This window comes from Rhinolophus hipposideros (genome assembly GCF_964194185.1).
Source record: "Rhinolophus hipposideros genome assembly, chromosome: 8".
NCBI classification, from domain to species: Eukaryota; Metazoa; Chordata; class Mammalia; order Chiroptera; family Rhinolophidae; genus Rhinolophus; species Rhinolophus hipposideros.
The window spans coordinates 18,653,846-18,678,390 of NC_138054.1; the positions used below are offsets into that span (position 1 = coordinate 18,653,846).

Sequence of the window (24,545 nt, forward strand, 5' to 3'; positions counted from 1 at the left end):
AAGGGACTTCAGAGAATTATTACATCTACCTCATGGTTTTAGAGAAGAGAAAAAGGGAACTCGAAGTTTAAATTACCCAGTCAAGGTAAGCCTTCTGGGAGGCCAAACTAGACTTAAAAACCTGGGTCTCCCACACAAGTCTAGTGCTTTCCCCCAGGCCCTGCAGCCATCGCAAAGGTGACGGCCAAGTGAAGGACTGAACTGGGATAAGAATACAGGCAATCCAACTTCCTACTCCACACACAAGGAAAAGTCTTGTGGAGCCTCCAAGAACAGCAGACTCTGTCCCCACACCTTCATTTATACTCTGCCCCAGGCTTTGCAAGCGTGTGTGAAGTCTGGCCTGAGATAGGGAAGGCAGTGCCTCACAAAGTGACTCCTTCCTTAAGGCCCAATAGTCCAAGCCAATGTTTTCAACTTTCAGAAAAGCCTTTGCCCGAATGCCATGAAGCCAAAAGGAAGCGGAGATAGAAGATGAATCATTCTCCGAATGGGCTGGACTTACGCCCACACTTCACAGAGAAAGATTTCCTCCCCATCATGACAAGGAGAGTGCTCCATCCACATGTGGGAGTGAGGGAGCTCAAACTTAATGGTCTGATTTCTCCCAGTCCCCAGTTCATATGTGAACGTACACAGGACCCAGTGAAGCACATGCATTCTTTCAGGCCACTGCGGACATGTTCCTAATCGTAAAGTTTATTCTCAAGGAATACTGAAGAGATGTGACTGGTAATAAGAAGATCAATTCCTAGGGGTTTCCATGTTTTAATTTTTTTTAAATGAAAACAGAAGACTTAGTAAATAGAGATTTCATGGACAAAAAGGATCATGAGGACAACTTTTAATTTAAACAAAAAGGAAAGCTTTCAAACAGCTGGTTAATTACATCAGTGTATGGGGGCAATTTTATATTAATGAAAAAGGATCAAGCCAGACAACAGTGCTACATAGCCAACATACTTTGGGTCAGATAAAAAATAAGACCTGCTTAAAGTAAATGAGTACTATAGCATTAAAATGTAATGTTTATAAATAACACTATTATGAATCAACACTAAGCCAATATAGTATTTTAAATGTAGACAAAAAGGCAGTGGATGGAAATATGAATGGGGGACAGATACACGGTTAAGGCAAAGAGTTCTGTTCGATTCCCAAGCAGGTCTCCATCACAGATCACTGACTGCCTTAATTCTGCATCAATCAATCTTTGTTAAATGCTATTCCACATCTGTTTGTCTTACCTGGTAGCTGTCCAGCCCTCTCTGGAGCTTGGTGGACCTGGCAGTCACGCAGCCAATGGATACTGACAAAATGGCTTCGACCATAAGTGGCAGTGTCCCTGAATGCTGCACAGGTTTTATTGTGACTTGCACTCTCCGGGAATGACCCTGTAGAGAGAGGTGTAGGTAGGATGAGGAAGGGATGTGGAAATGGGTGCCAGGAATGGGAATGGGGAGGGAGAGACAGGTGAACAGGATAAAGGAATGGAAACAGATTAGTGAACAAAGAGACAAATAACCAGAAAATTCCAGCAACTGTGTAAGAGCGGAACAGAGAGAAACCATGAAACAAACAAAAACAAACGCAGTACCTGTCTGAGTTGAAAGATGCCTCCTGTATTGACATCTTTCGCTTGATGGAGTTCCACTGAAGCATATTCCCCTAACTCATTCAGTTCTAATATGGAGATCCACATTTCTAGTCTGCGGGTTACTTCACTCCACCTGCAGAAACACATTCCAACAGACAACAACGCCACTGTCCAGTGAATGTATTAGGAATAAGCCTCCATTCGGTGAGCACTTACTATGTGCTAGGACCTGTGCTATGGATGATAAATAGATGATTTTCTTATTTAACTCTCAAAACCACCGTATAGTATAAGGTCTTCTTATTTACTCTATTGCGGTGGTAACCCGAATTTGGTGGTGCAGATCTCAAGCACTGAGTTCAATGAGTTCTGACAAAGGCATACCTGTGTAAGTCCCCTCACCTCAGAAAGGTTGCGCATGCTCTTTCCTATTCAATGCCCCCCCCATACCCTTCCCTGAAGCAGTCATGTAAACTCATAGATTAGTTCTGCCTATTCTAGGACTTCATATTAATGGAATCATGTAGTAGTTAGTATGTACTCTTCTAGTTCTGGCCTCTTTAATTCTTCATGTTTTTGAGATTCATCCAAATGACTATCAATAGTCTTTTTTCTTCTGTATTGCTGAGTAATATTCTAGTATATGAATAATACTATGATTTGTTTATCCATTCTCACTTGAAGGACATTTGGGTTGTTTGTGGTTTTGGGATATTTATGAATAGAGCTGCCATAAACATTTGTGTCTAAGTCTCTTTGTGGACTTATGTTTTCTTTTTCTTGGGTAAATACCTAGAAGAGAGATCACTGGATCATAAAAGAGGCAAACGATCAACTTTATAAAAAGATATCCTTCGATATCTTCTTTCTTCTGTAAGTTTTATAGTTTTATCTTTTACATTTAAGGTTACGATGCCTATCAAATTAAGTTTTGTGTATGGTGTCACATAGAAATAAAGATTGGGTGTTTTTTCCCCCAGTATAGATATGTAGTTATTTCAGTCTTGTTTATTGAAAAGCCTTCCTTTACCCCATTGAATTTCTTTGATACCCGGTAATTCCTTTCATCATTCCCATCTCACAAATGAGGAAACAGGCTCAGAGTATCTGTTTTCTTAACTACTGTCCAAGTGCTGGCCTTGACCCTGTGTCTAAAGCTCACAGCCAAGTACAAACCTGTCATGCAGCGTTCTTGTCTTGGCATGAAGGGAATCGACTTCCCAGATGGAGCTACCATTTCCAGCACACCGGTGGCCCCATACTTCAATTGCCAGAGCTCCATCTGAAATGAACTCTAGGAATTCTTCTGTTACATTCACCACATAGTCCTGGGATAAGTGGGAGGAAAGAAAGAGGGAGAAGAATTATGCGTAAAGAATCTATGAAATTTCCTTTTTAACTTTCAGCTGTATATAGATTCACTTTGGAATACAGTAGCCTGATCTCAACCTTAAAAACCACCTCTACTGTTTAATAGAAAACCGTAAAGAATCACAGAATATTAACTCTGGAAGATATATTATGAGGTCATATACCACAAAGCTTTTCTTTTATAAGTGAAGACACTACCTGTCCCACATTACACTGCTCGCTTTGGGTTGCAGAGCTGACTCTGTTCCCTTATTCCCCATTCATTCCTAGTTCCACAGGACTACACTTTCAGCTGGCATAGCCTAATCAGCGCATCAGAAAAGGAACTTTTGATTGCTCTTGTTATGGCTTAGAAGGCCAATAATAAAATTAAATTTTATATGATTATCTTCATGATTCTGTGCTCTCGCTCTTAAACTCTTACCACCCCAATTCCTCATTCTAAACACAGATTAGTGTGAGGCAATGAATACTGAATTGACTAAGTGCAGCAAATCATGCAGAACAAAGCCATAGGCAAGGAATAAAGCCAATTTTCTTACCATAAGCATCTCACTGGAATCTCAGGTGAAGAGAACTCTGTGACTCTAATTCCTGGCAAGAGCTGTGCTATATAGATTTAGCCTTATACTATTTACCTTCTTATTTTATTTGGAGACAGAATCAGAATTTTTGAAGGAAAATCAACGTATAATCTACATATTTTAAAGATGAAAAAAATCCCAAGGTCACATACTGAATCCAGGGGCTCTGAGATCAGTATTTATGAAGCCAGCTGTTAACTATTAGGTTGGTACAAAAGTAATTGCGGTTTAAAAGGTTAAAAATAATTGCAAAAATTGCAATTACTTTTGCACCAATCTAATAGAACGTGCTTAAAATTCAGAGTTCATCCTTCTAAATAAGCACCTTTTCAGATCCAAAGAAACATGGTGAATATTTAAAAGAGTACTGTGAGAACAGAAACAAAATATTATTAATAAAGATTTTGTGAAACAGATTGGTTTAAAAAAAAACAGAGGTTTAAAAAAAAATGTGGGCTATTTACTTTCAGAAAAAGAAAGACTTAGTAGTTTTTACATATGTAAAATTTTATAGATGGTGATATAGATTTGCTTTCTAAGTGTAGAACTAAACAGAAATAGGCACAATTTGCGAAAGTTAAAAAAAGGTCTTGAGTACCTTTTCTTGAGGACTGTCCAAAGAAAAACTAAATAACACAGAGGATAAAGTCCATCTGTCAGAAATTAGTTGTTGACCAGGAAAAATAGCTGATGTCACAAAGTAGGTCTGTCAAATACTCACCAAAAATTCACTCTTCCCATTTTATATTTTCTTTCACAATGTATATGGTACATTAGAATGCTATGCTTAGAATGCTATGCTATATTCAAAAGAATGAAAAATACCTATAGCAACTCATGTTAAGTTATCCACATATATTAAAATAACAAGATGCAATTCTGCAATATATATATATAATGTGATCACATTCTTGTAAGAAAAGTGTTTTAAGAAGTTATGTTACACGACAGTGAGAGTGTATGTTCTCAATCCCTATTTATTTGTGTGAACATATGTTTATCACATGCATACGAGTATAAAAGTTGTGAAGCACAGAAAATAGTTCAGCAAACTGTCATTGGTGATCACACTTCTGGGGAATATGATTTTGATTAGAGGTCTTTCAGATTTTATTTTAAATACTTTTAAATTTTTTAAAATTATATTCCAGTACATTTTGAGGTTAAAAGGCCCAAGAAAGGCATTACGTTTGTTAAACATTCTTATGGGGAAAACTTCTAAAGTCCATGTAGAATTCTGACCTACACCCAGATCTGTTGCCTCCCGTGTAACTCCTTTTATAATGGCACCTGTACCTTCCAGTGCGAGAAGGTCACGCTGTACTGGGCATCCTTGGACTGGGGGGAGGGCAACTCTGGGTCCACTACAGGGGCAGCCACTGTAGACTCACACTGGTCCCAAAATGTGTACTGACAGAAGACAAAATTCGAGAGGCTTAAGGGCAGCCCTGTGGCCTCTTTAATTTTTACCTGTAGAGATTAAAAAGAAAAGAGAAGGAAAAAAAAAGCAAATATAACTCCCACAAAGAAAACATTAAACTATGTATTCTTTTCTTATGTCAACTACCTCAAAAATGTAAGTGATGAAATAAACAAATTAGTCGTCCATTTGACATCTGAAAATATCTGACATCATTTCATTAAGGGTTCCATCTGTAATGAAACTTGTACCATAGTTCTATAACCACAGTATATATAAACTTGGCAACAAATGCACACATCCCTCTAAAATTTTTCAAATGACTGAGTTTGTGACATAGGTGCCACCTTTACTAGAAAAGCATAATTCACGGAGCAACACACAATCTTTGCATGCTAAATATACATAGACTGTTGAAATATCATGCAACTGTCATCAGAAAAGCTGATATACTTCTGAAAAAGTACTGTCCACTGTGGTATTTATTGTCAGGAAGTTTAACTTTTCCTATGCCCCATGAAAAACTCATAAGCTTTTCTACAAAATGCTTTTGAAGTAAAATGGGCATTTATCTGAGCCTCGCGTCACGGTCGTCTCACCCGGCACGTCAGTTTTCTGACTCGGTGAATGATGTCCCCGCTGCTGTCTACGACTTCAAGACTCCCACTCTCACTGGAGTTCTCTGAGGAGTCATCCTCCACTATGCGCTCTGGCACAGCTCCTGTAACACGCATCACCTCCACATGGAGACGCCCAGCAACCTGGGTCAAGGAAGCAGAGCACCCTGGAGTTAAAAGGGTCCCACAGACCTGAGACAGAAAGCACTCTACAATATCCCTGGTGAGCAGCTCCACAGTTACTGCTTGGCCATCTCCAGCAACAGGAAGCTCAACACTCCCAGACGCAGTCCATTCCACTGGCTGCCCCTCCAATCATTCTGCCTGATTTTGAGCCAAGTTTACCTCCCTGCAAGTTGCCTTCTGGAGTCATCTGCATTCTTATCCTTATTCTGTAGGATAGCCCATGAATAGTTTAAAGGCAACTATCATATTATACCTAGAGTTACCTATTTTCCATGTACGAATATATTTATTCACTTACTCATTTCATCAAATAAGTACCTGGCCTCACGGGAGTATCAAAATAAAGACATGGGCTCTGCTGTCAAGGCACTCAACAGTCAAGTGGGGAAAGACAGAGAAGCAAAGATCTAGTGAAACAAAAGAAAAAATGTAGACTAGCTGCTATAACAGAGATATGTACTGGTTGTTATGGAATAAATTTATCTATTAAACAAATATTTATCAAGCACTAACTCTGCTGGAAACTGTGCTAAATGCTATGTTAACAAGAGTAAACCAAACAGACATGGCCACTGGCCTCAGGGAGTTCCTATTCTCCTGGGACTAGAGAACGAGCTTGTAATTCACAATGGCACTGAAAGCAGGGTGAAGACAGGCTCCACGATGGGGGGAGAGCTGCTCCAGGAGAAATAGCATATACAAAGCCAGGAAGTTACAAGGAAAGAATTCCTTTGAATTGTTTTTAAAAAACAAACAAACAAAAACGCTTAAAGTAGGAAGTAGGAAGAGGGGAGGGAATAAGAGAAATAGTTACAAGATGGTGGTTCTCAAATTTTTTCAGTGCTTTTTGCAAATCAAATACATTTTAAATACAAATTCAGAGGGATTAATGGAACTCTCCAAGTCCACCGTGGACCCTCGCTTAAGAACTCTGACTGGGGACTCATCCACTGCATCCCTTTGCCACAGGAGTTGTGCCAACTTTTAAGACTGGAAACAACTCTAGCCCACTGGTCTTCTAGAACAGAATGTCCACATGCAAAAGGTTGGCTATGTGCTTACACACCACAACTCGGGACCTAGAGCTTAGTTTCTGGGTTCAAATCACAAAAAATAACCATATTTCAAGTTTGCATGTTATTGAAAGACAAGCTAGGAAATAAGGGTGTTACTAAATTTAAAATTAAAACATTAGTTGAAAAAATGGAAAAAATACAAGTTTGAACTTGAACATTTTCTGAAATGTCTTAGGCCCACACAAAGCCAGTATATCTAAATAACTGAAATATGAGAGTTTAAAAGGGATAACAGTAGGATGATGAAGCTTGTTTTATTTGAGTACTTCGGGTTTCAAAATAATCCTCTCAAGTTGTGTCTCTTAAAGACCACTTAGAGGCCGAAAGAGAATTGGAGTGTATCACAAAGGTAAGAGATTAAAACAGAAATGAATTTGGGGCACAGAGCTGAATCTGGTTTCCAAAAGAGTTCTAATTTGTTTAAAGCAAAGAAAAAACTTGTGAACCACAAATATAAAATATCTTACAACTTTTACAACTATGACTTAATTTTAATAGTTTCTATTAATATTTGAGGAGGAAAAAGATGTGGATCATATTTTCCCTAGTTTCTCAATCAACCTCAAGAATGTAAGTTAAATTTTAAAAAAACCCAAATTTGAACCATCATTTTCTCTGAGGCTGGCTTTTCATTACCTCCCCCTGCTGGCTGATGATAGGGACTGCATACTGAAGTTTCACATCACAGAAGAGACACTCCAAGAACACATTAGCTACGCCAATGAGGTTGTGATTCTCTTGGGCTTCATAGAAAGGGTCACCTCGTTTCCCATAGAGTCTCTTTGCCTGAGTGATAAGAGAGGCAGGTGGGCAGGAGAGGAGAAAACAAAACATCAAATGAAATAATATGATATAAATTACATGATTTAAAACTCGCATTTAAAATTTTTTAAAACATTTATTCAGACAAGTTGTAAAGAAGTTAGGATCCTGTCCATAAAAATAACAAAATGAGCACATAGGTGGGGAATTAAGTGGTATCTGTGTGGACGACCCTTAGGTACTGCCTCGTCTTCCCTATCACACCCCACCTGCAGCCTGTATCATTTTATTCCCTTTGCCTCACTTCCTTTGCTGAGTTTTCTTTCCCCTTACTAATGTCCAAAAAATGAATTATGTTCTCTAAAATTATTCTTAGTAATCTACGCAGACGCCATCATAGCTAGGGGAGCATGAACATATGCTAAGGAATACAAGATCCATGTTGACTCCATCCATCTGAGTTTTCACAACACGGACATAATAGCAAAATTTACTTTGTTCCACTTCATTTCACCTGAATGTAGTCAAATGCAGGCAAGTAAGGATCCTCTACGTGTTCTCTTCATTTAGTTCCTATCTGTGTGGGGATCACATATTATATATTACTGATTCAACTTAGCACTCTTTTCAAGATCACTTTTACTTTACTTTTCTAATATAAATGTCCAAGTACCACTACAAATATTCACTGGTGCTTGTGTGCATGCGTGTGTGTGTGTGTGTGTGTGTGTGTGTGTGTGTGTGTGTGTTCTGATGATTAAATCATTTATATTCTCTGCTTTTAACATGACCAAATCTTTACATTTTGTCACTTTTACCTCAGGAACCTTTTCCTTCCATTCTTGATAAAGGTCTCTCATATCAATTAACTTATTCTCCAGCTTCTCAATGGTCCAAACTTGGGTGCCCTTTCCTTTCCTCCTCACTTGAATAGCTGGCTCACTCACTATTGCTCCTCTCTGCAGAACGAAGAAAAACAAACAAATCTTGTTATAACTTTTTGGATTGTTAAAGCAATATATAGCAAGTTTAGAAAAAAAACCATAATGTATATAAAAGAAGATGAACTTCTACCACCTACAAAATATTTTGGTTTATTTTGCATCTTCTGTGTATACGCAGGCACATACTTAGTTTTTTATCACAATCAGAACCAAACAATAAGATAAATTTCCTATCACAATTCTCTCTCCATAGTTTTACATTATGATCATTCTTCATAAACGTGATTTTTAATGGTAAGACAGCAATCCATTATGTGGATATACTCCTTATATGACTAATTAGTCTACTGTTCAATATCACGGCTGCTTTAAACTTTTGCTATTATAAATGACACTATGATAAGCATCTTTGTACGAAAAGCAAATAAAACTTTAAGTTCCCTTCTATGACTATGGGCTTAGAATATATTTCTCAAAGGAGAACTACTTGGCCAAATGACTAAAACCCAGACAGCCTGATGAGATACTACTCCCTGACTCATTTCTGGCTTGCTTGTTGGAGGGAAAAATGAATGGATGAAAAACTACTTTTCTTTAAAGCTTCTCCGTAAAGGAAAAATTCTTCAAGTTGAAGTGATGGGAAACATCCAAATTAAAAGAAAATAAATGATGGGAAACATCCAAATGGCTACAGAGCATCCGTTTGTGCACTTAAAGACACGTATCATACATACCAGTCTTCCTTTCTTGAAGAATTCACTCTTAAAATGGGACTATAACAAAACACATACCCATCCCCTATTTCAGAGGGGGGCACTTACATGAAAGAGAAACGCAGGTGGGATTACTTATATATATTTCTAGTGTTAAAGGAAGCACTTCAATTAACCAGTCACTCAAGCAACCAAAATTCTCATATTCTGATGATAACACAACTAAGGGCATAAATACAAGAGTAGGTCTATAGGGAAGTCTTACAAAGAATGAATGCTCAGGCTCACATCAGGATCTCCTCATGGGTGTTTTCTGGGATGTCAGGTTTACGAATCCATCTTACAGTATTTACTACTGCACATCCTGCTCTCATTCTTACCTTTCGATTGGCACTGAGGTTTGTAGCAGGGATCTGCAGAGTCACTTGGTAGTCAGTGAGTTTGCTCATTTCCTCAGCTAAGAAGTTTGCTTCCCTAACCAAGGTATTGGCTTTAACGAGCTGCTCGCGCAGTTTTGCCAGGCTCTGACGGAAGAGTTCATCCCTGTGGTATAGCAGAAAATAAAATGAGAAAATCTAAAACAAAAGAAAACTAAAGTCCTGTTTTTAAGGGAGTCATATTATTAGAAAGTGGTAGAAAACTCCTTTCAGGCATTATTTTCCAACCTAGTTTTGCCAAATCACCTTGAATACTTCCCTCCTCCCCACAAGGTTCTGTGCGCTATCTGTTGGTAACCACTGATGAGGAGCAAATATGTCGTCATGTAACTAAAAACCATTTTTAAAATTATGTAACATTTGAAAATGTGACATCCTTCTAGGAGCTGGAGATACTTCAATGAATGAAACCAACTCCCTGCCCCCTGGAACTTATTTTCCAGTGGACAAGACAAACAACAAATAAATAACTATGTGATTGTAACACTTCCTATTGTTGAATAAAACTGTTTTCAAATTTACTATTATAATTTTATTTTCACCTATTTAAATCTTACTCTACACTGCATTCTAAGTTTACAGAAAGAATGAACTACATCTCCAGCCTTCTTTGCAATTCTCACTAGTTCTTAAATATACTTGATTCTCAGATCTTCAACATTAGCTTAGGTATGAGTTCTTCAATACTTTACAAGCCATCAATATTCACTTGGTGAGAGTCCCCGCTTCTTAGATATGCATACACCATTAATGGCATCTTAATTTTACCCAGTGACACTTGGTGAAATCGATATTGTAACCATTATTCAAACTATCATCCTTTTTACTGTTTCTTTTTAAGAATTTGAACCTCAAAGAGAATCTATCTAGAATTACAGGAAGTAAAAAAATATTTTTTGACATTTAACTGAAAAACACTACAATTAAAAGCAACCAAAAAAAGAAAACAAAAATAAAAGCAAACCACCATTTCCATTGCATAATTTTCTTTTTTTCTTTTGTAATCTTCAGTATATAGAAAAGTAAATAGGGGGTAATAGAAAGGATAGAGTGACGTCATAGGAATGGCGGCAGAGGGGGGGAACTTTTTGAATTCTCCTCTGGATCTTATCAAAAACAGGACATCTATAACCCATCAAAGGACTCTGCTCATCATGCAGAGCAGCTAACAGACTTGTGCAAGGAGCACTTGAAGGTGGGCAAATTGGGCAAGCAGGGGAAGAGGGAAGGGAGCGGAGTGGAGACGCGGCCAGCATCTGCGGCAGTGGGGACACGGCTGGCATCTGTGACTGTGGAAACATGCCCACATCTGCAGCGGAAACACAGCCGGCATCCACAGCTACAGACGCAGGGGATCCCAGGACGGAACAGAGAACACAAAAGCTAGGAGGGGGGCTCTTTTCCTGCATCCCACAGCTGATCTCTCTGGCCAAGGGGGCAGCATATCCAGCATTTGAGGCAATAACATCAGTGAGATCTCCATTGGAGCCCTAGGCCTGACAAAGGACACAAACTCCATACCTGGGCCCCTCCCCCCCGCTCTTCTAATTCTATCCCGCCTTTCCAGAGACTTAAACTGGCCCCTGAACTGAGGAGTAGTGTCAGATTACAGAGAAGCCTTAATGCTCAGGCTCTGGGAAGACTGGCGTGCAGCTCTGACCCAGGGAACAGGCTGGGAAGAGTGTGATTTTTGCTGGGCTAGGAGAGAAGAGACTCCTCCACCCCCAGCCACCACCTTTTCTGGCCTGGAGAAAGAGTGTGACACAGCTGGGCTGGGAGAGACAAGACCCCTCCATCCCCAACCCCCACCCTTTCTGGCCTGCTTAGGGTGGGGCAATTACAACAGGGGAGGCACTCTCAGGGATCAGCAGTAAGCAGCAGATGCAGCTCTGGGCTTTCAGCAGCTCAGAAATCTCCTGTCCTCCATACAAATCGTGCGCGCACACACACATGGAAGAAGTGCCCTAAGACTCAAGAGAAGTGAACACAGGGCAGGTGGTGCTCCTCTCAGTGCGCATATGTGCAGGCAAGGGCAGAAACTGCATTGACTTTGTAGAAACTACCATCCAGACCCCCCAGCCCCATGCATCTACATCTGCAGTTCCAATGTCACTCTGGGCATGAGGTGACGGGCTCCGCCTGCACAATACGCAGAGGACTCTTTGGTACAGCGGACCAAATCTCCAGAGGATAACTTGGAGATTACTTGGTGGGCTTAAGCCAAGACTGGCGCTGCTTTTTGTTTTGTTTTGTTTTGTCTTGTCTTTGTATCTTTGATATCTTTGCCTGTGTTGAGTAGGGGTTGTCAGTTGTTTTTACATGTGAAGGTATTTGATTTTCTCTTTGTTGTTGTTGTTGTGGTGGTGGTGGTGGTGGTGCTTGGTGATTTGCTTTGTTCTGAAATTGCCCTACCAGGGCCCAGCTTAAGAGGCACAAGATTCAATATACCCAAAGGCCAACTGCAGACCAAACCAGAGTAAAACCGGGTTTGACCTACAAGTGACACACCCAGAGGGAATTCTCTGCAGGCACAAGAGCCCATAGAGGCCAAATCACATTTAAGTGCTCAACCCTCACGCAGCAGAACACCCTGCAGTGGGCAGAGCCAAGTCTCACAACTACTCAGCTAGGAGTTAACTCCACCTACTCACAACCAAAAAGCAATTAAAGATCTTCTTTAACAGGACAATATACACAACACAAGAGTCACCTTTGGAGCACCTGCAGAGGAGAAGAACGAAGTAGTGCAAGTCAAATATAAAGGACACATACTACATAAGATAACCCAGCAAGAAATAAGAACTCTAGGGGATCTACCTAACACATCAAAGCAAACACAGAGAGTCAGCCAGAATGGAGAAAAAAAGAAACATGTCCCAAATAAAAGAACAGAAGGAAACTCCAGAAATGGAACCAAATGAAACAGAGGTAACCAACGTATCAGAGACAGACTTCAGAACACTGATGATAAGAATGTTTAAAGAGTTTAGAGACGACATAAAAAAGGATGTAGAAATCATAATGAACAACCACCTAGAACAAAAGAACACAATTACTGAAATAAAGAACTCACTTGAAGGAATTAACAGCAGGTTAGATGAAGGGGAGGATCGAATCAGTGACTTAGAAGACAAGTTAGCAGAGATCACCCAAATAGAACAACAAAAAGAAGAAAGAATAAAAAACAATGAAGATGGTTTAAGAGACCTCTGGGATAACATCAAGCGCAACAACATGCGCATCATAGGAATACCAGAAGGTGAAGAGAGGGAGCAAGGGATTATGAACATATTTAAAGTAATAATGTCCGAAAAATTCCCTAACCTGATGAAGGAAACCAACATACAAGCCCAGGAAGTGCAGAGATTTCCAACCAGGATAAACCCAAACAGGCCCACACCAAGACACATTATAGTTAAAATGGCAAAGCTTAAAGGCAAAGAGAGAATCCTAAAAGCAGCAAGAGAAAGACAGAGGGTTACATATAAGGGAACTCCCATAAGAGTATCAAATGACTTTTCTACAGAAACATAAAAGGCCAGGAGGGAGTGGCAGGAGATACTCAAAGTGATGGAAAACAAAGGCCTACAACCTAGATTGCTTTATCCAGCAAGGCTATCATTTAAAGTTGATGGAGAGATAAGGAGCTTCCCAGCAAAGAATAAGCTAAAGGAATTTATTACCACCAAGCCAGCATTGCAAGAAATACTAAAAGGACTTCTGTAAATAGAAGAAAGATAAAAACAATCTAACTACAAATTTAAAAATGTCAATAACTATGTACCTATCAATAATCACTTTAAATGTAAATGGATTAAATGCTCCAATCAAGAGACATAGGGTGGCTGAGTGGATAAGAAAACAAGACCCTTGTATATGCTGGATACAAGAGACACACCTCAGATCAAAAGACACACACAGGCTGAAAGTGAAGGGTTGGAGTAAGATATTTCATGGAAATGGAAATGAGAAAAAAGCTGGAATTGCAATACTTATATCTGACAAAACAGACTTTAAAATGAAGAACATATTAAAAGACAAAGATGGGCACTATATAATAATAAAGGGATTGATCCGACAGGAGGACATGACCCTAGTAAACATTTATGCACCCAACATAGGAGCACTTAAATATATAAAACAGATACTGTCTGACATAAAGACAGAGATCAACAGTAACACTATCATAGTAGGGGACTTCAACACACCTCTGACAACAAGGGACAGGTCTTCTGACAGAAAATCAATATGGAAAGGACAGCCTTAAATGACACATTGGACCACTTGGATTTAATCGATATTTTCAGAGCATTTCACCCCAAAGCTACAAAATACACATTCTTCTCAAGCACACATGGAACATTTTCCAAGACAGAACATATGTTAGGCAACAAAACAAGCTTGATAAATTTAAGAAAATTGAAATCATACCAATTGTCTTCCCTGACCACAGTGCTATGAAATTAGAGATGAACTACAGGAAAAAAACTGGAAGACACACCTCCATGAGGAGGCTGAATAACATGTTACTAAATAATGAATGGGTCAACCAGGAGATCAAGGAAGAAATCAAAAGATACCTCGAGACAAATGAAAATGAAAAGACAACGACCCAAAATCTATGGGATGCAGCGACAGCAGTCCTCAGAGGGAAATTCATAGCATTGCAGGCCTACCTAAAGAAACAAGAAAAATCACTAATCAACAGTTTATCTTCACACTTAAGGGATCTGGAAAAAGAACAGCAAAATAAGCCCAAAGGGAGTACAAGGAAGGAGATAATAAAGATCAGAGCGGAAATAAATGAAATAGAAACCAGAAAAACAATACAAAAGATCAATGAATCCAAGAGTTGGTTCTTAGAGAAGATAAACAAAATTGACAAACCTTTAGCCAGACTCATTAAAAAAAGAGAGAGGACCCAAATTAATAAAATCAGAAATGAAAGAGGAGAAGTGACAACAGACACCGCAGAGATACAAAAATTTTAAAGAAATTACTATGAGCAACTATATGCCAACAAATTTGACAATCTGGAAGAAATGGACAATTTTCTAGAGGCGTACAACCTTCCAAGGCTAACTCAAGAAGAAACAGAAAACCTGAATAGACTAATTACCACCAGGGAAATTGAATCAGTAATCAACAATCTCCCAACAAACAAAAGCCCTGAACCAGATGGCTTTACAGGTGAATTTTACAAAACGTTCAAAAAAGAATTATCACCTATTCTCCTCAAGCTCTTCCAAAAAATCCAGAAGGAGGGAAGACTCGCAAACACGTTTTACGAAGCCACTATCACTCTGATCCCCAAATCAGACAAAGACACCACAAAAAAAGAAAACTACAGGCCGATATCTCTAATGAATATAGATGCAAAAATCCTCAACAGAATACTAGCGAACAGAATTCAGCAATACATTAAAAAGATCATACACCATAATTAAGCGGGATTCATCCCTGGTATGCAGGGGTGGTTCAACAACTGCAAATCAATTAATGTGATACACCACATAAACAAAATGAAAAATAAAAATCACATGATCATATCAATAGATGCAGAAAAAGCATTTGATAAACTCCAGCAGCCATTTATGATAAAAACCCTTAAGAAAGTGGGAATAGAGGGATCATATCTCAACATAATAAAGGCCATATATGATAAACCCACAGCTAACATCATACTCAATGTGGAAAAGCTAAAACCATTCCCCCTAAGATCAGGAACAAGGCAAGGTTGCCCACTTTCTCCACTTCTATTCAACATAGTGCTGGAAGTTCTAGCCACAGCAATCAGACAAGAAAAAGAAATAAAAGTCATCCAAATTGGTAAAGAGGAAGTAAAATTATCATTACATGCAGATGATATGATACTATATATAGAGAACCCTAAAGACTCCACCAAGAAACTATTAGAGCTGATAGATGAATTTAGTAAAGTAGCAGGATACAAAATTAATATTCAGAAATCAGTTGCATTTGTATATACCAATAATAAAACATCAGAAGGAGAAATTTTTAAAAATCCCATTTACAATTGCTCCAAAGACTATAAAACACCTGGGAATAAATTTAACCAAAGAAGTAAAAGATCTGTACTCAGAATATTATAATACACTCAAGAAAGTAATGAAAGAAGATACAAATAGATGGAAACACATACCATGTTCATGGATAGGAGGAATATATTAAAATGTCCATACTGCCTAAGGCAATATACATATTCAACGCAATTCCTATCAAACTAGCAATGACATTTTTCACAGAAATAGAACATATAATCCTAAAATTTATATGGGACCATAAAAGACCCCGATAGCCACAGCAATCTTGAGAAATAAGAACAAAGTGGGAGGTATAACAATACCTGACATCAAATTATACTACAAGGCTACAGTAATCAAAACAGCATGGAACTGGCATAAAAACAGACACATAGATCAATGGAACAGAATAGAGAGTCCAGAAATAAATCCATGCCTATATGGCCATTTAATCTACGACAATGGAAGCAAGAATGTATGGTGGGGTAAAGACAGTCTATTCAATAAATGGTGCTGGGAAACCTGGACAGACACATGCAAAAAAAATGAAGCTGGACCACCTCCTTACACCATACACAAAAAAAATTCAAAATGGCTTGAAGACTTAAATGTAAGATCTGAAACCATAAAATTCCTAGAAGAAAATATAGGAAGAAACTTCATAGACATTACCCGGAGTAGGATTTTTACTGATATAGCCCCTTGATCGAGGGAAGTAGGAGAAAAAATAAACATGTGGGATTACATCAAACTAAAAAGGTTTTCACAGCAAAGGAAACCATCAATAATACAAAAAGGGATCCTACTGAATGGGAAAAGATATTTGCCAATGATATCTCTGATAAGGGGTTAATATCACAAATTTATAAAAAAACTCACTCAACTCCAAAAAAACAAACAACTCAATTAAAAAATGGGCAGAGGACATGAAGAGACATTTTTCTAAAAAGGACATACAGATGGCAAACAGACATATGAAGAAATGCTCAACCTCACTAACCATGAGAGAAATGCAAATAAAAACCACAATGAGATACCACCTCACCCCAGTCAAAATGGCTATCATCAATAAATCAACAAACAACAAGTGCTGGCGCGGATGTGGAGAAAAGGGAACGCTTGTGCACTGTTGGTGGGATTGCAGATTGGTGCAGTCACTATGAAAAACAGTATGGAGGTATCTCAAAAATCTGAAAATGGAACTACCTTATGATCCAGCAATTCCACTCCTAGGTAGCTATCCGGAGAAATCCAAAATTCCAATTCAAAAATCTTTATGCACTCCTATGTTTGTTGCAGCACTATACACAATAGCCAAGACATGGAAACAACCGAAATGCCCATCGGTAGATGACTGGATTAAGAAGCTGTGGTACATTTATACAATGGACTATTACGCACCCATAAAGAAGAAAGAAATCTTACCGTTTGCAACAACATGGATGGACTTAGAGAACGTTATGTTAAGTGAAATAAGTCAGACAGAGAAAGACAAATACCATATGATCTCACTTATATGCGGAATCTAAAGAAGAGAATAAGTGAATGAACTAATCAGAAACAGTTTTGGAGACATAAGAGGAAAAACTGAGGGTTGCTAGATGGGAGGGGGGGTGGGCATAAGGGGGATGGTGAGGGGATTAGAAAACAGTCGGTAACCACAAGATGGCCACGGGGTTTTGAAAATTAATTTGGGGAATGTAATCAATAATGTTGTAAAGATTTTGTAGGGTATCCGATGGACACTTGTCCCATTTGGGAGACCACCTCAGGGATGATGTAGATGCCTGATCACTGCACTGTACACCTGAAGCTGAACAATATGAATGCCAACTATAATTATATATATATATATATATATATATATATATATACACACACATGTGTGTGTGTGTGTATATGTATGTATGTATATATATATATGTATATACTTACAAGAAGCGGAGTACAGCATTAGGAATAGAGACAGTGGAAATGTAATGGCTCTGTGCAATGTCAGAGGGATAGTGGATGGGGGGAGGGGTGTTCACACAGTGTGAGGGACATAAATGATAAACTTCTAAGTATTACTTTGTCTTGTGTACCTGAAACTAATAAAAAAAAAAAGTATTATGTAAACAAATATGAAAATACTAACGCTACGATTTTATGAAATAAGTGACTAACAAACACCATGAAGTATTTTTAACACTTTAAAATGTGCATATCAAATTTAAAATAGAAATACTAAGGAGTGTCCAACTGTCCTAGTGGTCAAAATGGCTTGTCTTTTATAACGTATTTGTTATCAAGGAAAAAAATCACCCAATTATTTTTCTACAAATTTAAAAGGCATGATGTTGAGAATTTTGGAAAAATTATTTTGCTTTTTTAAAGGATAAGACTCACCCTTAATTTCAAATTATTATTCTAGCACATAATTAAAACAGATCTGTATGCAAAATGACAAATAAAACTTTTTAAATAAAATTAAGTATTTAGACATTTTAAAGCAATGTAAAAGCATTCTAGTTTATGATCTCGGAGTTTCTGTATCCTTAGGACAATCTCATGTACGAGCGTGCTTTTCATTTTGTTTTATTTTCATGACTAATATTTTTTGTTCCTTTGTCCTCATTCTATTTTATTCATATATTTTCTCATCACTTCTGAAAGTACATTTAACATATTGCCTAAAATATATTTACTCTTTCTACTATAAAGCATCATACAACAAAATTCTTTTAAAATTTACATGTGTGCATTACAAAAAGATTATCTTAAAAATATCTCCACGTTTTTTAGAATTTCTTAAAATTTGCTGTCTATTATTTCACCAGATAACTTTGCTTTTTTGCTGAAAGTAGATGTCAATCAGCAGGTAATGTAATTTAGAGTCTGTTTCATAATAAACATTCTAAGAAAGCTGTCAAAAAAAATAGAAATGATATTAGTGGGTACAATTATACCAATTACCTTTAGCTAGCTGTTGCTTCAAGCCACCAGTTCATAGTAAATGTAGAAAAGGCAATAATACAGAAAAAGCACCATCTGCTAAGCTTTGTCTGTTTTTTCCACGCACAGTAAGATATAAAGAATAATACAAGCATGATAAATATCCATACTTCAGTATCCAGAGAGATGAGCAGGCAGCTCCTGAGGAAAATGTAATTGACTCTCTTCTCTTCAAATGCATTATTATGGTGAGCCTTTTAGCGCAGGGTAGGGTTCCCTTTCCTCCTCTTACGGCTCATCTCCTCCCTGGATGTGGCTCAAGTAAAGTATCTCATTTCTTGAGAGAGATGCATCGTGGTTGCAAGAGTTAGAGCAGGAGCTGAAGTCAGACTGCCCTGGCTTTGATCCCACTGTACCAACTTACCAGCTAAATGACATTGGACAAAGACACTTAACCGCTCAACCTCAGTTTTCTCATGTGTATGTGTGAAACGAGGGTGAAGATGGTAACATATAGTAGCAAATGTGAAGACTGGATGAATATATGTAAAGCACTTAGTACCTGATACATGTTAATGCCCTTCGAATGTCAGATGGTGCTCTTACTACTATTAATTATGAGACAGGAGTTATTAATGGGTCTAGAGATAGACCTGGGTTCAAATTCTGACCTTTTCATTTACTAGAAATTTAGTAAATGAATTTCTAGTAACTGAAATTCTAGGTGGGTGATTTAGGCAGTGTTTTTAAACTGACTGCCCTATCTACAAAACAGAGATAATAGCTCCCATGGCACAGAGTATTGGGAGTATTAAATAAAATTAGCACCATGCCTAGAACACAGCAGTAGTTAGCAATAATTTACTGTCCTTATTGTTATTGTTATTATTACCATTTCTTCCACCACCACCTCAGTTCTGATAGAAGTATTCTAAAGTCATAAATTTTAAAAATTCACATTTAGGAGATTTTTAACATTGAAGTTATATTTAAATAGACCCAAAAGTAAGAGAAATAAAAAATAAGGAGAAAGGCCTTTATGCTAAAGAACTACTCAAACTATTTCCATTTCAATACCTAACAGTCTAAGCCTTCTAACTTGATACCATTTTTACTGAAGTGTAAGGGGGGGGGGGGCAGGTGTGTCTTTAACAACTAACAGTAAACATACTTAGGATGGTTAATGTCCTTTAAAAGAAAAGCCAATTGCTAACAATCCAGATACAGGACTAAGATTTCCTCCTGTGCTAGGTTTATCCCCCTTTGCCATGTCTCATGACCCTTCCCCACACTCCCCACAGCACTGGAGCCTTGCATCTGAGTCACCTGTGTTCCGTTCTTACCTCTCCTCTTCCCACTGAGTCACCTTCTGATGAGCTGTCTGGCTGCTGTAGGCCAGGCGGTCAGGGCCGCTGCTCTGGGGCTGCCTCTCGGGGGAGAGCTGCTGGCGGAGCTGCTCCAGCTCCCGCTCATACATGAGCCGCTGCTCTTCGAGGGCACTCCGCTTTTCTTCCAGGTATTGTTTCTCCAGGACCTGAACCACATTTTGAACTGGGTCTGGTGAGTCAAGAGACAAGGCAAGGTGTCTTCAGCAGTGGCTAAGACAGGTAGCCTGCCAGTGCTTTTTCAGCAAGAACCAGTTCCTCCCCCAGTATACGGCCTTTCAGCACGCTTTCTATGAGAGGCTTGAGCAGCCCTGTCAGATGGAATCCTCTCAGTTTTCTTTTTACTAACATTATAAATAAATTCCCTATATGTAAACATTTTTCACATCTACCATGTTACTTTCTTCAATTTGATGAGCTCACCCTAATGTTTAGATAGATCATTAATCTATTATGTAAGCAGAGGGTAGAGGAGAAGGGGATGGGATCCCATCCACTGAGAAAAAAACCATCATGAAATCGAGGGCAGTGTCAAAGATAGAGCCACACAAGATTTGAATTTGACGATAGTCAATTTCTATCCACATTTTGGCATTAGTTTTCGTATATGACAAAAAGTTTATATTTCTGATTTTTAACTACAAATCTCATTTCTCCTGAATTTCTCTACTGTGAGAGCAAATTTAGAGATCAGAGTATATATTTGAAAATATTGATTGAATATATGGTCCGATAATTTCTCAGGTGCTAATATCTAAGAAGGTAAGTCACCTGTAAAAATAGGCTATCTTTCTGATTATGTTTTTTTTGATGTTGCAGATCTAGAGGTCACCAACATACATGTGGTGAATAGGCATGAAGATACTAATAGGTCATGCTCAAAGGAGCCATACTATAACTGGTGGTGGCTGTGATGTAAGTAAGACTTGATCCTAAAGAGCTAATTGGCTGGGGGAAGACATTAGCTTGGTAATGACCAATGAACTCAAAGCCATGGAGAAAGATTAAGGCACTGATCGCATTTACAAAGAAGAATTTCTAAGTGAGTAGACTAGGGAAACAGTATGTTACGAATATCTGGGTAGTAAACAAAAAAACCACCATCACATAAACATTTCCTTGAAGCACAGGGGACCTATAGGAGATGTAGTCATATTCTCAGACTAGCCTGGGACCTAATTTCCTCCTTGTTCATGGACATACTTGCCTGTCATTCAGTGCTATTTGTGTTGTATTTCTGCATATTGACTCTCAATGTAACTTCCAGGCTAAGAGTAGGAGATTAAGATGACAAGAGGATTTTATATAACATCTGATGATAGCTATTGATTGACTTTTCCAGAAGACCCTACCAGTTTGTGAAATAAATATATAAACTGTACTAATTTTCTATATGAGCACTTAAGAGAAAAAGACAGCATGTTAGTTTTAAAAAGTGTTAAACAATACAAAAAGTAGAAAGCAATTTAAAAATACCGTGGTATGCACCGTACAGGTCAGTTGTTTTAATAAAAATAACCACAATAACAATAATTCTTTTAGGTACTGGCTATATGTCAGGTAAAGGAACTATACCCTTTGCATGCATCATCTCATGAAAGCCTTGCAATAAACCTAAGGGTGGATATCATTCCCATTTTAAAGATGAGGAAATTGGGGTTCTGAAAGGTTAAACAGCTGACCTAAGATCACACGTGATTGCAGATCAGAGCTAACTGGCTGAGGCCGACATAAACTTATTAATAAATATGGTATTCTAACCTCTAATGTTTTACTCAGAATTAGTAGTACTCTGTTAAAGAGCAGATATTTAAAAAGCAATACTGTTCTTTGCTTACATAAAATTCTAAAATTAAACATTTTTTCAAAGCAGAAGTTTTTTTCATAGAGTCCTGACATAGAGTCTAATGGAAAATTAACCACCACCACCGCCCCTCACCTCACCCCTGCCAACCCCTTCAAAACAAAAAGCCCTACACAAAGGCAGACCATGAACAGGTAAGATCTTTTTCATAAAGTAAAAATCTATGTACTCCAAGGCATTAAAATTTCTGACATAGCCCTAAACTCCTGAGAAAAATATGAATAATATAAATCTTTTTTGCAGGAGTCTGAAGTAATTTTAAATGTAAGGGCTAGAGAAGAAAAGTTCTCTCAGAATTTTTTAAAACTATATTTCTCAAACAGTATATATTTTTGCTCTATTTAGGCTTTAGGTTTAAAAAGTAAAGGACAGGTCCTCACCTTCCAATTATAATTATATAGAGCTTTATCGTCAAGGGCCTAACTCAGTGTTTATGAATATTTTCTAGAGAGAGAAAAGTGGAAAACAAACTATTTTATAAAATTATAGGCTAGATTTTTTTGCTAAAAGACACTGAATAAGATAACTAATCCTTATTTCTACATGTTAGTCAGTGGTGTGTAGAAACACACATGATCCCAAGTGGCAAAAGTAGAAGGGATTTCACCCCAGGGTTCCAAGCCGTGCAGAGGCAATGTGACCACCACAACTGTTGGAAACTGCTTTAGCAGCTGCCATGATGAACAAGCCTACTACTCACCAAGCTTTATCCTTGGCCACAAATCAACGTGTAAATAGAGAAAGGAGAGCAACTCAAAGCATCCCTCCCTAAGCTTGCCCCAGGGCAGCCTACCGTGTTTCCCCGAAAATAAGACCTAGCCGGACAATCAGCTCTAATGCATCTTTTGGAGCAAAAATTAATATGAGACCCAGTCTTATTTTAGTATAAGACCCAGTCCATAATATAAAATGATATTATAATATAATAAATATAATATATATAATATAAATATAATATAAATATAACATGATATAAAACCGAGTCTTATATTAATTTTTGCTCCAAAAGAGGCATTAGAGCTGATTGTCCGGCTAGGACTTATTTTCGGGGAAACAGGGTAGTAAGCCCTATCCGGGGATTTGGATCTGGCCATGCCATACAGGGTATAGGGTACACATGTACAGGGTACAGGGGCTGAGGGCTGTTTGTTTTAACTTCCGAACCTAACACAAGTCTGGAAACACCTTTCTCTTAGACATATCTGATAACATGTTCTTTTCAAATGAATTAACCAGTTTCAAGCCTTTATCACTACACAGCCTATTTTTTAAATACATTACCCTAATCGGCAAGTCAGTCTGACTCTATGATATGCCTTCGGACAGAAGCCAAAGATTATTTGGCCTGTTCTCAAACAACCAATCAACTACTAAGAGAATTGTCCACAGTTTTATTTTTCTCCTATCACTTTTCTCCTTTTCAATGAAATGTTTTAAAACTCAGTGAGCCTGGCGCCGAAGGCCAAGATACCAAAGAGGTCAGTATTTTAGGAAGAGAGAAAAGACCACATTTACTTTGGGCAGAGCATTTCTTTTCTTCATCAGTTTATTCTCTACCTGGTATGTAACTATGAAATGAACTCCAACGTATTTATCTGTTCTCAAGAATAGAAAGCAGAGAGTGGTAGTCGGTGGTGTTTGCGGGGCATTTAAGTGATAAAGAAAATTAGAATTAATTCACACCAAGGGGCCCAAAGTACTAAATTGAAGAAAAATAGATCCTTTGGGAGGAAAAAAAAAGAAACTTTTAATCCCACATGGAATAAACAGGCTCTGTGACCCTTCACCAGCCCCCTTAATTGCACTTTACAGCTACAATTGACTCTGTGAAACAGATGAGTGTCTGATTCCTAATTCTGAATCCTTGGGAAAGAGGCATTATTGTCTACAAATATGAGGTTTGCTTTCGCTCTTAATTCAAATGAATTGGGTTTCAGGTCATTATTCACTCAAGAGACTCAAAAATTATATCCTAGTCTATTATTGAGGTAACTCAGGTAAATATATATCTGGAAGTACGATGTTCTGATTGCTGTGCAGTTAACAGTAATTAAGTCATTACCGTGTTTCCCCGAAAATAAGACCTAACAGGAAAAGAAGCCCTAGCATGATTTTTCAGGATGACATCTCCTGAACATAAGCCCTAATGCATCTTTTGGAGCAAAGACCTGGTCTTATTTTCGGGGAAACACAGTAGTAACAGTAGCAATAACAACAAAAACACTTTCGTGCTGACAGATACATGGGGAAAAGAGTTTTTAACCACTGGGAAGGCAGTGAAGTTGGGACATGGGGAGGCAGGGGTCTTAATTGAAAAGGGAACATTCCTCAATCACGAATACAGAGTAACTCCGCCAGGCAGAAAATGTCAGCTTCTTCCCAATCACGTTAGATTTTGCCAAAGCATGGAGCACCAGCATCAATCAGCAGCACGGCTACAAACCAGCCAAGCTCCTTCACGCTAATGCCAATCAGTTAAAACCTTTATCCCAGCGCTTGTGGAGAAGCTTCGTCTGAAACCACAGGAGAGGGAAGAGAATCTTCAAATAGGACCACCAAGGGGATGACCACCAGGCAGACAGGCTTATTATCGGGAAGCCACCTAACAGCA

The 24,545-nt window shown here is 38.2% G+C and overlaps 1 protein-coding gene across 10 annotated transcripts in view; it reads right to left on the minus strand.

Annotated features, from left to right (window-relative positions):
- KIF13A (kinesin family member 13A) overlaps positions 1–24,545 on the minus strand; it is a 94,710-nt gene that overhangs the window by 27,925 nt on the left and 42,240 nt on the right. For 9 of the 10 annotated variants that reach the window (XM_081057679.1, XM_081057684.1, XM_081057687.1 and 6 more), the window contains exons 14-22: positions 20,029–20,242; positions 9,651–9,813; positions 8,432–8,572; positions 7,488–7,637; positions 5,572–5,733; positions 4,849–5,022; positions 2,774–2,925; positions 1,598–1,730; positions 1,248–1,394 (exon numbers count right to left, since the gene is read on the minus strand). In XM_081057679.1, the coding sequence (XP_080913805.1) occupies positions 1,248–1,394; positions 1,598–1,730; positions 2,774–2,925; positions 4,849–5,022; positions 5,572–5,733; positions 7,488–7,637; positions 8,432–8,572; positions 9,651–9,813; positions 20,029–20,242 (1,436 nt within the window). Of the gene's footprint in view, positions 1–1,247; positions 1,395–1,597; positions 1,731–2,773; positions 2,926–4,848; positions 5,023–5,571; positions 5,734–7,487; positions 7,638–8,431; positions 8,573–9,650; positions 9,814–20,028; positions 20,243–24,416; positions 24,537–24,545 lie in introns of all 10 variants that reach the window. The other variant, XM_081057678.1, reaches the window with a different exon arrangement.